Raw genomic sequence first — 17,224 nt, 5'->3', positions numbered from 1 at the left:
CAATTGTCTTTCATAATGATATTATGCGCTTTAATCTTCTGTTCATCTGCACTCAGCACATTTGGCAAAGTACATTAACAATAGAGATGAATACACTCATTTGAATACAAGGCTTAGGAAAGAAGAATCACGTACAATGGCTAATAACCAACATCTTTTAAGAATTTATTTTCACTATTGAAAAAAAGAACTAGAAATAATGTCACGTATTCTGTTTATGTTCTAAGTTTTTGTTTTAATTATTCAATTTCAGTTTTGCCTAAAGGAAGAAAATAAAACAAAAACAATTACGATTTACATAAGATCAGTGATTTTGAACCCAAACTGCTGATTTTTAATGTATTCCTTTTCCCAAATGTATAAATGTGCTTTTTACCTCCAGTGTTTTATCAGTTCCACAGTCATAATTTATACAAAACACACAGATGGTCTTAGAAATAGTAAAAGTTTCAGATGTTACAACTTCCTAGCATATGGAACACCATCATGGATCATCATTTTGGCAGCATGTAAATGATTTAAAAGTTATTTATATATTAACATCTTGGCATCATTTCATAGTCATAGGTTTTTACAACTTTAAACTGTTTGATTCCTTATTGTAGGTGGTTCTTACATTAACTAGAAGCTACTGATGGCGTGGGGGAACTGGTGCTCTTTAATTAGAGGACAGCATCCCCTTAGACAGCAAAAGTAAATGAAGATTCTAAAATAAATTAAACATTTTGGCATAAACAATAAAATGTCATCTAGTTCACTATATGATACATCAGGAAGTTCCAAGAATTTTTAAAAATCAAATTTATTATAGTGATTTTAAACTGTGAATGTCACAAAAAAATTAACACATACACAAGCATACCCACAAAATACAACCTTTAAAATTAACTGAGATCTTTCAAAATGCAAGACGACGACCACCATTATTTTTTATCTAGAGTATGGAACACGACATTAAAAAGAGTCATCTATGCTCTGTGTCTAGTTTTGATCTTTCCAGTCTGTCTTGAAACGTTCAATGAGGTTTTAACCCCCAGCACTCCCCTGAAATGGCTCTTGTCAAGGTCATTCATGATTGCTCACCGAGTTGTTAAATCCAGTGGTGAATTCTTAATCCCCATTATTACTCCATCTACCAGCTGTAACTGGTAGTCACCGACACCTCCTTCAAACCGTCTTTACTCGGCGGCCCTTCTAATTTTCCTCCTTTCCCAGTGACTGCTCCCTCTCAGTTCCCACTGCTCTTTCTGCCTCTTCTCTGTGAGAACTAAGCATTGGACTGCTTTTCCTTTCTATCTGCAACCATTCCCTTGGTGATTGCAGTCTCCTGTTTTTAAATAACATGTATGCACTGATGACTCCCATATTCATCAGGAAAGGCTATGCTGTATGTGCTAAAAAATCCTCAGTGACTTAATCAACAAAAGATTTATTTCTCATTCATTTTCCATGTCCATCTTGAGAAGACAGAGGTGTGGGGTAGAACGTTCTACACATAACTCAGGGCTCAGGCTCTCAGGGTGTCTTCCATGTTGCAGTTGCACTACCTACATAAAACAAGTAGCTTGCTTGGTTGCAGAGTGGTAAAGAGAGTACTGGAGTATTTAAATCACTAGTATTTAATTTCTTTAACATTCACTCACAACCCATGAAGCTGAAAAAGTCCAGCAGGTCTGCCGGACAGCAAAAAAGCTGGGAAGTAGAGAGTTGCATCTGCCCAGAAGGATACGAGAACTGTATAGTAATGAGTACTTGTATGTCTACCACAATTTAATTTTTTCTCCAACCTCAACCTCAATTCTGAATTCCTGACTCATGTATCCAACTGCCTATTTGACAATTATAGTGGGATATCCAAGAAGCATTTCAAAATTACCATGTCAAAAACTGAGCTCCTGATAACTTCCCACCCCAAATTTTCTCCTACAATCTATGGCATCTCCGTTAATGGCATCTACACCATTTCAGTTGTGCAGGCCAATTAATTAGGAGGTCCTTGACTTTTCTCTTTCGCTCACAAACACATCCAGTCTGTTAGCAAATTCTGTTGGCTATTGCTTTGTAATGTATCCAGAATCTAGCCACTCCTCACTACCTCCCCATCCTAACAGCCTGGTTCAAACTACCATTTGTCTCTCACCCGGATTACCCTGAGAGCTCTCAATGAGTCTCCCTGTCTCTACCATTGCCACGTTTCAGTGTGTTCTCAGGAGAGCAGAGGCTTCCCAGCTTGCTTAGAAGAAAAGCCAAACTATCTATAACACCTGTAAGAGCCTACACAGTTGGACAATTATTAAATTCACAGCCTTTATAAAGGCTGTCTCCCTGAGAGTATCTCCTGTAAATCTTTACTCATTCTGTTCAACCAACACTGACTTTTTACTCTTCAGTGAATGCGTCAGGTATACCCCACCTCAGGGTTTTTGTATTTACTATTTTGTCTGCCTAGAATACCCTTTTTCCAGACACTTGTATAGCTCATTCCATCAATTTTTTGAGGTTTTTTATGTGAGGCATTCTCTCTAATCAGCCTCTTTAAAATTTCAATCCCACCTGAACCCTAATGAATTCATCTACCTCTTCACAATTTTTAATAGGACTCACTATAGTTTAACTTACCGTATGTTATACCTATTTATTTTGGTTTTTGTCTGTATACCCTTTCTCCATTTTTATAGGATTTATTATAGTATAACTTACTGTATGTTATATTTATTTATTTTGGTTTTTGTCTGTATACACTTTCTCTATTTTTGTAGGATTTATTATAGTTTAACTTACTGTGTATTATACTTATTTATTTGGTTTTATCTGTATACACACTCATAAAATGTAAGCTTCAGTAGAACACTCACTGAGTTTTGATCAAGTTGCATTTCCAGGGCTAAGAATTTTGTCAGCCAGGTGTGGTGGCTCAGCACTTTGGGAGGTCAAGACAGGCATATCACGAGGTCAGGAGGTTGAGACCATCCTGGTCAACATGGTGAAACCTCATCTCTATTAAAAATACAAAAATTAGCTGGGTGTGGTGGTACACGCCTGTAATCCCAGCTACTCAAGAGGTTAAGGCAGGATAATCGCTTGAACCCAGGAGGCAGAGCGTGCAGTGAGGTGAGACTGTGCCACTGCACTCCAGCCTGGTGACACAGCAAGACTCCGTCTCAAAAAAAATAAATAAAATAAATAAAAAAAGAATTTTGTCATTAACTTGTATTAAACACGAATAGGTTATCAGGAAAGGCATGAGGGAAAGTCAGGGATAATAATGGTTTTAATGTGTTTGAATCAGTAAGGAAGGGAAAGGGGAATTATAGATAATGGTCATTAAATGATCTAGAATATATTTTTAAGGGCAAAGTATTCTTATCTTCATTGTACATGAACCCAAAAGGAATCTGTTATCGATAACAAGAGAAGAATTTGTTTCTCCACTCTATTTCTTGCATGGTGTTTCTTGACTTCATTTCCAAAAACCAATGTTTCCAAATATAGTTCCTTTTATCGTGTGACTCTGCAGCACCTCTGATAAGCAGAACCAGGTCATCCTCACATCAGTCCCAAGAATTATAGAAATCCTTCGGGAGACTCATTCTCATTCAGATTTACATGAAAAAAATTCTTAATTTTCTTTCAAGGTACCTAAAACTTTGTGTCACACAACTTTCTCTACTTTTCTCACTATTAATTTTTTCCAAGCTAATCTACTAACCAGTTGCTCAGAAATAGTGCAACTACTAACTAGGTTTGTGTGGTCTGCATTATAACTTTGCTCTTGTACATCCTCAGCAGTGACCTTTTCCTCACACATACATTCTTCTAGGGAACTTTAAATCTTGACCAGCGAATTCACAATGGACAGGTATCAGTGCATGCTGAACAAAGAGAACTGTAAAGGGAAATATTGAGCAACCACAAAATCAATGAGAGCTTGGTGACTGAGGGGCTTTAGTCAACACCTTCCAAGACAAAACAAGCAAGGAAGTCATAAAGAATCACTGCTGTCAAGAAGAAAATGCATCTTGACGTCATACAAATCACATATAATTTCTTACATCAGAGCAGGCATTTGAAATTCAATAATCTCATCATATGACTTCATTTTATATTGAGATAAATTCTTCATTAACCACCTTTCAAAATAAGATTTTATTTTTCAGAAACAATATTGAACTCTATAGAACAGAAAAACAGTTATAAAAATGAGAAAAAAACATAAAAACATCTTGCAGTGGTTTAAAAGGCCTTCTGGAAACATACTAAAAACAGATCTTCTTTAATAAATAATTTTTACTATAACACATGGAAATTTTATAAGCCCTGAGTTATGATAATAATTAAGTCATACATAAAAGTGTTAACTCTGAGACATTAAAACAGGAATTATAGTTTTTCTTTTACTGATCTCTAAACACCATGAATTTTCCTCACTTATTTTCATGTCAACACAGAAAGAATTGAAATATGTTTTTTTTAAAAGAAAAACTGAATATGGGAGCTGATACAAGCCTTTATTTAAAATAATCTACTTCATTTTTCTCTCTTTTCTTTGGTAAAGACACACACAGTTAGACCTACAAATGCCCTCTGCTGTTGAATTCAATACTCACAGTTATTCTTTCATCTTTATCATCGAGTGGAGAGCCATCTTTCTTCCACGAAATGGTGGGCTCAGGATGGCCTCGTGGAGGCTGGCATTCCATTACTGCAGGCTCTCCTACTGCAACCATGACATCCGAAGGGTTTTGTCTGAAGTCATCCCGAAGTACTGTAGGAACAAGATTAAATCATTATACTCAAAAGTGATATATACAGTCCTAATCTCTGAACTTCTGCAGGAGATATTTATTATAATTATAATAAACTCCCACTAATAGCTCTTGCAATACAGCTTTAAGAATCTGTATCTACTTACAGATATCTGCAATTTAATAAAGATATTTGACCTTAAACATACATAGGAGGGATAATCTGATGCTCTCCGCTGTTTAGTGTGCTCACAGTTAGCATTCGGCTCATCTTTAACTTGCATTTCTTTTCTGCCTGCTGCCTACATTTTTCTCAGCCATGTGCTAATGAATACAACTGAATCCTCCTTTTATCTATGTGACACCACAGGATAATGCTTTCTATAATTAAATGAATTACATATACATGCAAAGCTAAATATTAAAAGAAAAAAATTAAGGTACTTCCAAGCATGAATTTAATTGAGTGATTTTTTTTTTTTTTTTTTTTTTTTTTGAGGCGGAGTCTGGCACTCTTGCCCATACTGGAGTGCAGTGGCCCGATCTCGGCTCACTGCAAGCTCCGCCTCCTGGGTTAACGCCATTCTCCTGCCTCAGCCTCCTGAGTAGCTGGGACTACAGGCGCCCGCCACCTCGCCCGGCTAGTTTTTTTGTATTTTTTAGTAGAGACGGGGTTTCACCATGTTAGCCAGGATGGTCTCGATCTCCTGACCTCGTGATCCGCCCGTCTCGGCCTCCCAAAGTGCTGGGATTACAGGCTTGAGCCACCGCGCCCGGCCTTGAGTGATATTTTATACATATATAAAATTAATGTATAAGGCTATATAATCATTGTAATTTAAATATGTTTATTATAAAAACTTTAGACATATCTACAAAGCCAAGACATTGAAACTCATTATGTTTTTCCATGATTACTGAGAATGTTAGAAGGCACCAATATGGATAACAGCAGTGCTACCAACAGCATTACTTTTATATTCTACGTTTTTGTTGCTTTTTGTGTGTATATTATCTCATTTAATCCTTAACCTATTCACAATGAGAAATACTATTAATTCTACTTGTACTACTAACATTAGTCCCATATTGTGGAGGAAGAAATAATGCAGTATTATAAATTCACTACTGTAAATTGTACAATTCACTATCATAATCTCAACTGGCTACTAATATAATATTAACATACTGTAAAACAAGCAGTATTTTGTAACTGTTAGAATTAATGTGGAAAGGAAACCAAGTACATATTCCAAAAATAGTTCATACAGTACAATTGTCCCAGTGTCTTGATAACATCAAGAAATCATGAATTATTTGGCATGTTAGTCTTAAATACAACTCTAAATAGTATGTTCAAGACATGCAATCTTTATATTGAGATCTTTATATAATAGTTCATACAGTACAATTGTCCCAGTGTCTTGATAACATCAAGAAATCATGAATTATTTGGCATGTTAGTCTTAAATACAACTCTAAATAGTATGTTCAAGACATGCAATCTTGAACATACTATTTAAGACTTTTGCTTCCCTTCTCACAAAAGAGGGATGAAGATACATATACTTCAGTACAAAGTCCAATAAATAGTTATAGTTCCTCCACCCTGCTTTCCTTGATCTGATGTGTAATAGAATGTCAACCATTTTGGTAACCTAATTTAACATGGCACTGAAAATGTGTATTAGTATGTTAAGTGCATAGATTTGGATTGATAAATGTTATTATCTTTTAAAACCTATTGAATTGGGCTGGGTGTGGTGACTTACACCTCTAATCCCAGAACTTTGGGAGGCCGAGGCAAGAGGATCACCTAAGGTCAGGAGTTTGAGACCAGCCTGACCAACATGGAAAAACCCAGTGTCTTCTAAAAATATAAAATTAGCCGGGCGTGGTGGTGCACACCTGTAATACCAGCTACTCAGGAGGCTGAGGCAGGAGAATCGCTAGAACCCAGGAGATGGTGGTTGCGGTGAGCTGAGATTGTGCCATTGCACTACAGCCTGAGCAACAAGAGCGAAACGGTCTCAAATAAATAAATAAATCCTATTGAATTTTTAAATGAATATTTGAATTTAATATTTATTACTATAATTTTGTACTGGAATGGATGTCTTTCCATTCCACTGGCATTTAAAAGTGCTTTCATGGATGAAGTACTACCATGTAAAAAACTTAAGATCTAACCGTTCTTTCAAAAAATCACTCTTAAACTTTGGTTTCAAAACCTCAGACAAGTTTAGAGGCTTACAAAAACCTATGTTTTTCTCTTGCTTTTTAAAATTTGTCCTTCCTCAATTCCAACCAAGTAGATGCATACATTTGAGTAAATTATCAAATCCATGAAAAAAAATCCCCATTTTAAAAATCTGAATATTAAGACAACTTGGGCATAGCATGACTATGTTAATATTTGGAAACTACTGCTTCAAAGAGAAGACTTTTTTTTTTTTCCTTATCTTTGGAAAGAACAGTAAAAGGAAAACCAAACTAAATCTGATTGCACCAAACTCTTTAAATTCTAACTTCAATACTATTCACTATTAATAAAATATATAGACACAAAGGTAAACATTGTTAAACTGAAAACTCCAGCTACTGTTACCACATAATAAAAGAACAGAGTATAGAGACTTTCACTATTTATAAGCTTATATTATTAGTAGGTGTTAAGAATGTAACACAAATAAAATGTAAGGCTTGTAGAAAAAGCAAATGGATTGACCTTGACAGGCAGTATGTGCCTTTGCTGGATCACATTATTAATCAATGATAACACCTCTGAAAAGGTTAACACCTTTGAAACACCCAAAAGTAAAATACTTTTCAAATAAAAGTAAACAATATGCACAATTTTTCTATGTAGCAAACTTAAAACCAGTTTGGTAATGCTATATCTTATTTACATACCGAATCATTTCTCAAATAAAACAATTAATGATAAAATGTCTTGAAGAAATATCAAAGGTCTAAGTCAGATAAATCAAGTTATTTTAACATTTATTATGTTATTTGGCCTTTTACAATATATAATGAAAAACTAACAAAATGTAATCCATTAAAAATTGTTGCTTAGTAATGCTCATGTAATTATTTTTGCAGCTGTAAAGCATAAAACTTTAGTATTGCCTATGACTATGGGCAATTCTGCATAAAGTTATGAATTTAACATTTTTCTTCTCTCTTCTAAAACTAAGTTTTCTTTCTTATACTTATCCCAAAGATTTCCTTTCGGTGAAAAATAATATGGTATCACATTATAAAACTATATGAAACTTATAGTTAAATTGTCCAGTTTTCAAAATTCATGTGTATATTTAAGTCATCACAATAAAAATCAAATTCAAATGAATCACAGCATTTTGGCAGAAAAACCAAAAGCATCCATATACATCCCAGATACAGATCTTTTGACAAGCTTCTCCTTTTCTCCTTTAACATTTCTATTAACCAAAGTATATACATTTTTAATGTTTCTTGATTTGAAACATATGAAAATTTTAATTTGGAATTGTCAAAAAGGTCTAATATTAATTTGAAAAGAGCAAGTAGCATACATAGTGTATCCAAGTAGATATAACCTAAAAAGGTATTAAACCAGAGTTCCCCCTAATATTATACAAATATAATATTTATTTCATATTTGTGTAGTCTTATTTTATGTATACAGTTTTGTACATATAATTTAACTGAACGGCATTACATTTTTTTTTATTCTATTAAATTAGAGAAAATATACGCTTCATTGAATATTTGAATCCTAGAAGGTTTTTTTCTTTAAAAAAAAAAAATGGTTCACTCAGCAGGTCAGGAGATGGAGACCATCCTGGCTAACACGGCAAAACCCCGTCTCTACTAAAAATACAAAAAATGAGCCGGGCGAGGTGGCGGCGCCTGTGGTCCCAGCTCCTCGGGAGGCTGAGGCAGGAGAATGGCGGGAACCCGGGGGGCGGGGCTTGCAGGGAGCCAAGATGGCGCCGCTCACTCCAGCCTGGGCCACAGAGCCAGACTCCGTCTCAACAACAACAAAAAAGTTCACTAATTGTACAAAACATAACAAAGCATAAAATCACCTACTTTTTGAAAACTTTACATCAATTTTGACACAATTCTCAAACTAAGTAAACATCTTTTCAGAAAGGAATTCTAAAATTCAGTGGTGTCTTTGCAACTTATCTGGGTAATATTAAGACAGGAAGCAAAGAATAAAAAAAGTTAAACAGAAAGTGTTCCAAGTAATATGGAGACTTTAATACCTGCAAATACAGTGCATTGTAGGAAATTTTAGAACTGAAACATAACATTACAGAATGGGCAGAGGTCTTTGACAACATATAATCAATCCCATAAACAGAGGGAACTAAGTCCCAGGAAGCTTTGCTTGTGTTATTTATGAGAAGGGGACCAGAAGAAAACCCAGGCATTCTGATTCCCAGTGAAGTGTTTTTTTGTTTCTTTGTTAACCATGTCACTACTGTGCTGTAAAAATGCAATTGTTTCTATCTAATCCATTGTATTTCCAATAAATTCACTTTATTATTGCAAAAGGCTTGACGTATGGTAATTGTGCATCACTGCACTACAGTCTCACCACTATCCAGTCTTGGTAGGCTCAAGTTCTCAAGTTAAGTGTGAACAGCTAATTGTGAATATTTGTGAACTACATACAATCCCTTTATCTTCATGAATCATAGAATCTCAGTGCGGTTAGGGGCCTGTCAGATGTGTGATCTGCACTTTTTTGTTTTAGAAATTAATAAATTAAGGCTCCTCAGGGAGAGAGAAGCATGCCACATAAATAATAATAATAATAATAATGTCAGCAACATAATAATGATGTTAGCAATGGCTGATGCTAATCGAACATTTGCCGTGTAAGGAACCTCAGTAAGTAACAACTCATTTAATACTCACAACAAGTCTATGATAAAAGGAATGTATTGGTTTTGATTTGCAGATGAGGAATTTGTAGGACGTGGTACCCAAGCTAGAATACAGATCTCCAGTACATAAAGAACACTTCTCTACCAAGTTACCTGCCTATCTGGTCTTACCACAGTGTTCATAATTCTAAATACACAAGTATCATGATATAATTAACATTTCAGACTCATTCTATTGTAACATAAGTGAGAAATTTCCCTCCTGATAATCACATGGCTATCTTTGAATATATTCTGCATTCCTGTGTTTTTTCAGATTTTTTTTCTTGGAAGAGGACACCACATTTTCAGAAAAATATTGAGAATTTGATTTCATTATTCATAATACATATGATGTGCTCGTTTTTATCAATGTTTCCCCTATTTCAACCACAAAATGATTGAAAAAGTTGTACATTAATAAGCATTTTAATTAAATATGGGCAATTTAATTACAAGTGGGTATCTTGGGAAAAATAGGGGAAGATATTCTGCAGTCCTGGGATTTATTTTTTTCTACTTGCAGCAAATAGTAACCTCTTGTCAACTAGGAAAAAAAATAAAATGAAACCCTTAAAAAATAAGGTATATTGGAGAAGAAAATAAAGTAGAGGTAAATAAAGACAACTCTACGAATGCTCAGTAACAACCTGTTTCTGTTGCCATGTAACATTTTAATCATTCTCAAAATTACTACTAACATACCTAGTCTTTAATTTTGAGTATAGATATTACTTACTTTTATGATACTCCTACTTCCCTTTCTGAACACCAACTTCATGCTGATGTAAATAAGTGTAATTTAATATCAAAATAACTATCATTCTTTCATTTAACACATCTGCACTGAGCACATACTCTGTGTCTGGCAGGTATGCTATAACTCTTGTATATTCCTTGCAGTGAAGTATATGTAAAATGTTGACGTCTGTCAAAAAACATTAATATTCACCTTTTTGGGAGACAGTAATACCATAGGGTCTTATTGCAGGTTATTTTGAATTAAGAGATATATTTTGAAGGCTGGATCAGAAAGCATACCATAAAGTTTTCTATAACTATTTGCATTCCTACTTTTTAGCTGACAGTATTGCCCAGAAGAACAAAGTGCTGTTCTTTGTACAAATGTGTGAAAAATTCCTTAATATTTCTGAAATAATTCCAACCTTTAAAAAAGACTCCAACAAAAGGATGAATGTACAGAAAGATAACCCATTGAGGAGGAAAATTAAAAGAATAACAAGTAAAATAATATTCCATCAAGTATTATCCATCTTACAACATCATCTTCTAAAGCTAAGGAAATGGTTTCTAAAAAAGATGCATGTGAACATTAATTCTATATAAAGTGTTTCCATTTAATTTTTAAAATTTGACACTGAATATATCTAGGAATATTCTACAATAATTATGTCATCTTCTACTTGTATTTTTCTTTTTTTAAATTTATTATTATTATTATACTTTAAGTTCTAGGGTACATGTGCATAACGTGCAGGTTTGTTACATATGTATACTTGTGCCCTGTTGGTGTGCTGCACCCATCAACTCATCAGCACCCATCAACTCGTCATTTATATCAGGTATAACTCCCAATGCAATCCCTCCCCCTTCCCCCCTCCCCATGATAGGCCCCGGTGTGTGATGTTCCCCTTCCCGAGTCCAAGTGATCTCATTGTTCAGTTCCCACCTATGAGTGAGAACTACTTGTATTTTTCTTGTATCATGCAACTTTGCTTTTAAACCTTAAATTATGCTTTGCTTAAGACCCTGGAAGAAAATATGCTGGTAGAAGCACTTTTGAAGATTTGACAAAACTCTTACGTTCTAACCGAGGAAAGGAGTACTTTTATTCAAAAATTATACATTCTGAAAACCTGACATAGCGGATGGATGACAAATATCACTCAACGTTATATGATAACAACAACCTAACGTGAATGAATACGAGGCATTGCAAATAGAATGAGAAGAATTACCAGAATAAAAACAATTACTAGCAAATTGTTTATTTATATAGTGTATGATGGAGAAGCAAGCTAACTTAAATACAGTTGTATGTTTCTGTATTCTGCTGGGCTGCAGAAATGGGGCCATGTTGTCCCTGGTCTTTTAATTGTTAGAATTACATCCAGATTGGGTTCCAGCTTAAACCACATTCACATTTCGCATAAACATGAACACCATAATGACACTTCCCGTACCACTGTGCAAAACACTCCCTAGTGCTTATTCCAACAGCACTAAGTCTTCAGGACAAAGAGCAGGTAAGTTTGGCATAGTAGGTTTCAGTTAAAATTTGTCATGTGTTCCAGAGAAAAGTGTACATCAGTAAGGATCAACATTTTTTTTTTTTTAATTTGACTTTAAGTTCCAGGATACAAATGGAGAATGTGTAGGTTTGTTACATAGGTATACATGTGCCATGGCACTTGGCTGCACCTATCGACCTGACATCTAGGTTTTAAGCCCCACATGCATTAGCTATGTATCCCAATGCTCTCCTTCCCCTTTCCCTTCTCCACCCCCCGACTGCCCCAATGTGTGTTGTTCCCCTCCCTGTGTCCACGTGTTCTCATTAGAATCAACATTTAAATAGTTAATATTCAGCAGACTTGAAAGTCTGGTAGATCATTTTAAAATGTATCACCAAAGTAAGTCAAATAGCTAAAATCATATGTTCTAACTTAAAAGTCAGTAACTTACTATATGTTTGCATTTTATACACTTTAAAATAACCTATAAATTAGATTTATTTTAAAAGTTCACTATTTACAGGACATCATTTTATACAGTAATAAATGTTTATTTATGAATCAGAAAACAGAAGTCTAGAATGTCAGAATCAACACAGATTCTTTCACCATTCTGTGATTTTAACAGGTACATTCACAATGACTCAGTTATTTCCACAAAAGAACAGAGAGTTTTATACTCTATCTTGATAGGGTTATTATGAAAGCTAATTATTTAATGTTTATACAGGACTTGCCATTTATATGGTGCATTACATCTGCAAAGAAGTATTGCTATTAGTCACTATGTAAGGAATTGCCAAATTTCTCAGCTGCCAGTACAAATGGAAAGGAGGACAAAGAATGCCATTGATGAGGGTTTTAAAGTGCCAGAGCAAAAGTCACACCCAGGAGTAGCCTGGCAGGGTTAAAAAAACACAGACAAAATGAGGATATCTGAGCTACGGGACTCTGATTAGGGCAAGACAGGCATGCATTCTTTCTTTTGTAAAATCTAACTTTTCATGTAGCGCCTTGCAGCAAGAGTTCTCAATCAAAGAAATATGCTTCTGTATTTATTGCCTGGCTCTTTGTATCTGAAGATCAGTTCCATGAGAACAGGGAATTTGTGATTATCCCCTAGTATTTCCAGTGCCCAGGACAACATCCAAGATATAGGAGGTATCCAGTAAATGTTTACTACACTTTCCAATATGCTAAGTAGTAGATTTTAGATAGTGGCTTGCATTGGCAGGAGTTCTATAGTGGTAGTGCTTGAGGTATAGGGAGGTAGACACACAAATTCAAATAAACACATACATACATATACAACTATAATTGTGATACATGTCATGAAGGAAAGGGATAGGATGCTATGTGGGAGAATAATAACAAACATAATTTAGATTGGAGGTGAGGGAATAGTGAGGAAGTAACAGTTAAGGTGAAGCTTGAGTAATGAGTACAACTTATCCTAGGGAAGTGCATTGCAAGCAGAGGAAATACTTCAGGTGAGGACAAATCCTGGCACACTGTAAACGTCTCGGATGCCGTGTAGTGGGACCGGTGGAGAGCAAAACAAGACAAGCTTGGTAGGGACCACAGGGACCAGATTTGCTATGCACAGCAGCCATGACCAAGAGTAAGCTTTTATTTTAATTCCAAGGAGAAGCCACTGGAGTCTTCAGCAAAATAGTGTTATAATGAAATTCGCATACTTAAATGTTCATTCTAGTCGCTCTGTGAATGAAATGGAGAGGGAAGTAAGAATGGACGTGGAGGCCGGGTGTGGTGGCTTATGCCTGTAATCCTAGCATTTTGGGAGGCAGATGTTGGAGGATGGCCTGAGCCCAGGAGTTGGAGAGCCACCTGGGAAACACAGTGAGACACTGTCTCTACACAAAACAAAATGTACAAAATTAGCCAGGCATGGTGGTGCTTGCCAGTGGTTCCGGCTAGTGGGGAGACTGAGGTAGGAGGGTCACTTGAGCCTGGGAGATTGAGGCTACTTTGAGACATGACTGCACTACTGCACTCCAGCCTGAGCAACAGAGCTAGACCCTGTTTCGAAAAAATAAACAAACAAAAAAGGAAGTGTAGAGACCAATTAGAAGGCTATGGAAGTAATTACAGGTAAAAGGTGATGGTTTTATACCATTATTATGATATCAGATTTGACACAATAGTGACAGATTGGAGGTACATTTTGTTGGTAAAAATCAGAATGATTTACTGAGGGGCTGAAGTTGACAGAGAAAGACATCAATAATAACGCCCAGGCTTCTGATCTGAGTAACTGATCATGCCATTTTCAAGGTACAGGAGAATAGGTAGACAGCACATAAGTAAATCCTTCTATGAGGAGGAACAAGAAAACATAAGATATCCTTATTTTTAAAAAAATTTAAAACACGGTTTGAGAGTATAGAGTCTGATAAGAAAATTGTTTCACTGGTTAAAAAATATTATGGCTTTAAATTCACCCCCTTGATATTTAACACAAGATGGATTTTGAGGTATTTTGATCTATATGCCACTATATTTAAAATCTTATTTGCTAACTGATAATATTCCTTGAATTCAATGAATTCATACTTTAATTTTCATGATGACAAATTTTAATCTAGTTTGATCCATATCATGTATTTTTTAACTGAAAAACTCAAATACATCTGACACATTCTAAGTTTATAAATGTTATATTCAACATGTGTGGATTATATATGTATATGTATGCATAATACAGATATGTGACATATATGACCACTAGTCATTGATATACTGTGATGGTAACGCTAAGCACCAAATTATAGTACAAAAAAAAAAACAAAATAAAACAAAACAAAAACACTCAGTTATTTTGATTGGAGAATGAAAATAACTCAAAACATGGGGCATTTCCAAGGACTGCCATAAATTAAGCTCAATAACATATTAAATCAATAATAAAATAAATAACATACTGAAGGATATGATATATCAATATTTAAGGACACAAGAACTAATAGCATATTAAAAATTATTATACAATTAGAATGCACAAAAAGTTAATTGCATTTCACTTTCACATTATGTACAGCATATGTAAAATTCCCTGGAATTATACTGAATCCCCAAAATCTTATGGATTTTATTTGTGACTCACTTAATCATTCATTCAATAAAAGTGCAACACACTATATTTGGTGATGGTAGCTAATAAGATAAACAAGACAAAGTCTGCTTTCAGGGCACTTATTTCAGAATGTGTTTTTCTCTCTCCTTTGTGTGTGTGTGTGTGTGTGTGTTTGTGTGTGTGTATTTCATAGCATGCTTCGTTTAATTGAAATTTTAGATAAAAGTCTAATATGCAAAACAAATAAAGGAGATACTATTTTACTTTTCCACCTGGGGCTATCCTGCAGAAGAGTTCAGGTCTAGTGGTCCTGAAGAAAAGGCTCAAAAGTCACTAGTAAACAAGCACAACAACATAATGTGAATAACAGCTCATATACAATCATAACTTTTTAATTTAATTTTATTTTTTTTAGGTAGTTTCACTCTTGTCACCCAGGCTGATGTGCAGCAGCACAATCCACAGTCTCAACTCACTGCAACCTCTGCCTCCTGGGTTCTACTGATTCTCCTGCCTCAGCCTCCCAAGTAACTGGGATTACAGGCAAGCACCATCACACCCAGCTCATTTTTGTACTTTTAGTAGAGTCAGGGTTTCATTATGTTGGCCAGGCTGGTCTTGAACTACTGACCTCAGGTGATCCACCCGCCTCGGCCTCCCAAAAGTGGTGCGATTAAAGGCGTGAGCCACTGCACCTGGCTGAGAATCATAACTTTAAATAAACTTAGTACAACCTTCCCTACTTCCACTCCCACCCGCAATTGCAAATGAGGACACATAGGTGATGAAAGGACTCAAGGTTGCACGATGAGTGACTGAACACACAGGATTACATCCTGAAACAGATGTTTTCATCTTTTATTTTCATAAAGACACACATATTTTTTAAGTGCCTGAAAAAGACTAGAGTGTTTCCTAATTTAAATATTTCCTGGGAAACAAAGGCATGCGCGCGCACACACGCACACACTCACAAACTCACACTTCTTTACCCTCTCAAGCCCACAGTACCAGCAGCTAAATAGGAAAAGGATTCAAAGGCGTTTTCAAGTTTTATGGAGCGGGGGTGGTAATGGTAAGAGTCTCAAGGGGGAAGAATCCTCACAGTTTAAAATGATCTCATTAAAACCTCCCTAGTAATTGGGAAGAACCAGAGAAAATAGCTATTGAATTAAAAACAAACAAACAAACTCTTCTCACCAATGTATCTTTGTGAAACATAATTAAGGTTGCCAACTATAACATCCCCTCCCCACACAACCCAAAGGAATATTTCAGTGATAGGAAAAACCACGTCTAAATAGCATACGCAGAAACACATGAACTAAACAAAGGGATCTTTAATTGGTGACAGTCTGTCCTAAATCACTTTTATTATTGCTGAACATAATAACGTTCAGACCCGTTAATTCCTTGTATCTTCCCCTATCAGAGCCTGTCTTTGGCTTCAAAATAATAATGCCAAATACCTAACAGGGCTCTCAATCTCCAAGGAAAATAACAAGCATGCAATTGTGTAGCTGTGTGAGCTGCCTTTTCCTAACAAACTACAGAGCCCTTGGGAGAGTTTGCTGAGCCATCAGCTCTGGCAGACAAAGTTTAAGACCTTCTCTGGCTGATGGCTAGAATCACGCTAACAACTCTGACTTAAGGTACTTGAGATTAAAGTAGTAGAAAGTGAATCATTTCATTATTCTTATTAATGATGCTACCTTTTCCAATAATTGCTTTATGTAATTATATAATTCATTCCTCACTGGGTGCAGTGGCTCACGCCTGTAATCCCTGCATTTGGGAGGCCGAGGCAGGAGGATTGTCTAAGCCCAGCAGTTTGAGACCAGCCTAGGCAATACGGTGGGACTCCTGTCTCTATAAAAAATATGTAAAAAAATAGCTGGGTGTGGTGGCACAGGCCTGTAGTCCCACTACTTGGAAGGCTGAGGTGGGAGGATTGATTGAGCCCAGAGATCAAGAAGGCTGCAGTGAGCCATGGTCATGCCACTTCACTCCAGCCTGGGTGACAGAGTGAGACCCTATCTCAAATATATATATATATACACACACACACACACACACACACACACACACACACACACACATACATACACACACATATTCCTCCTCAGGACGTATTGGAAGCCAAAGAAAAAATATTGAACGTGGAAAAACAATTCAATAAAAATAAATACTACCGTATCAAAGTGA

General features: G+C 35.7%; 1 protein-coding gene across 8 annotated transcripts in view; it reads right to left on the bottom strand.

Moving 5' to 3' along the window:
* The window catches only part of ROBO1 (roundabout guidance receptor 1), a 1,154,304-nt gene that overhangs the window by 136,743 nt on the left and 1,000,337 nt on the right, over nucleotides 1–17,224 (bottom strand). For all 8 annotated transcript variants that reach the window (XM_005548415.4, XM_065539306.1, XM_065539308.1 and 5 more), the window contains one exon: nucleotides 4,608–4,765. In XM_005548415.4, the coding sequence (XP_005548472.3) occupies nucleotides 4,608–4,765 (158 nt within the window). The remainder of the gene's footprint in view (nucleotides 1–4,607; nucleotides 4,766–17,224) is intronic.

This window comes from Macaca fascicularis, chromosome 2 (assembly GCF_037993035.2).
Source record: "Macaca fascicularis isolate 582-1 chromosome 2, T2T-MFA8v1.1".
In the NCBI taxonomy this organism is placed as follows: Eukaryota; Metazoa; Chordata; class Mammalia; order Primates; family Cercopithecidae; genus Macaca; species Macaca fascicularis.
This window is presented reverse-complemented; position numbering and strand designations above follow the sequence as displayed.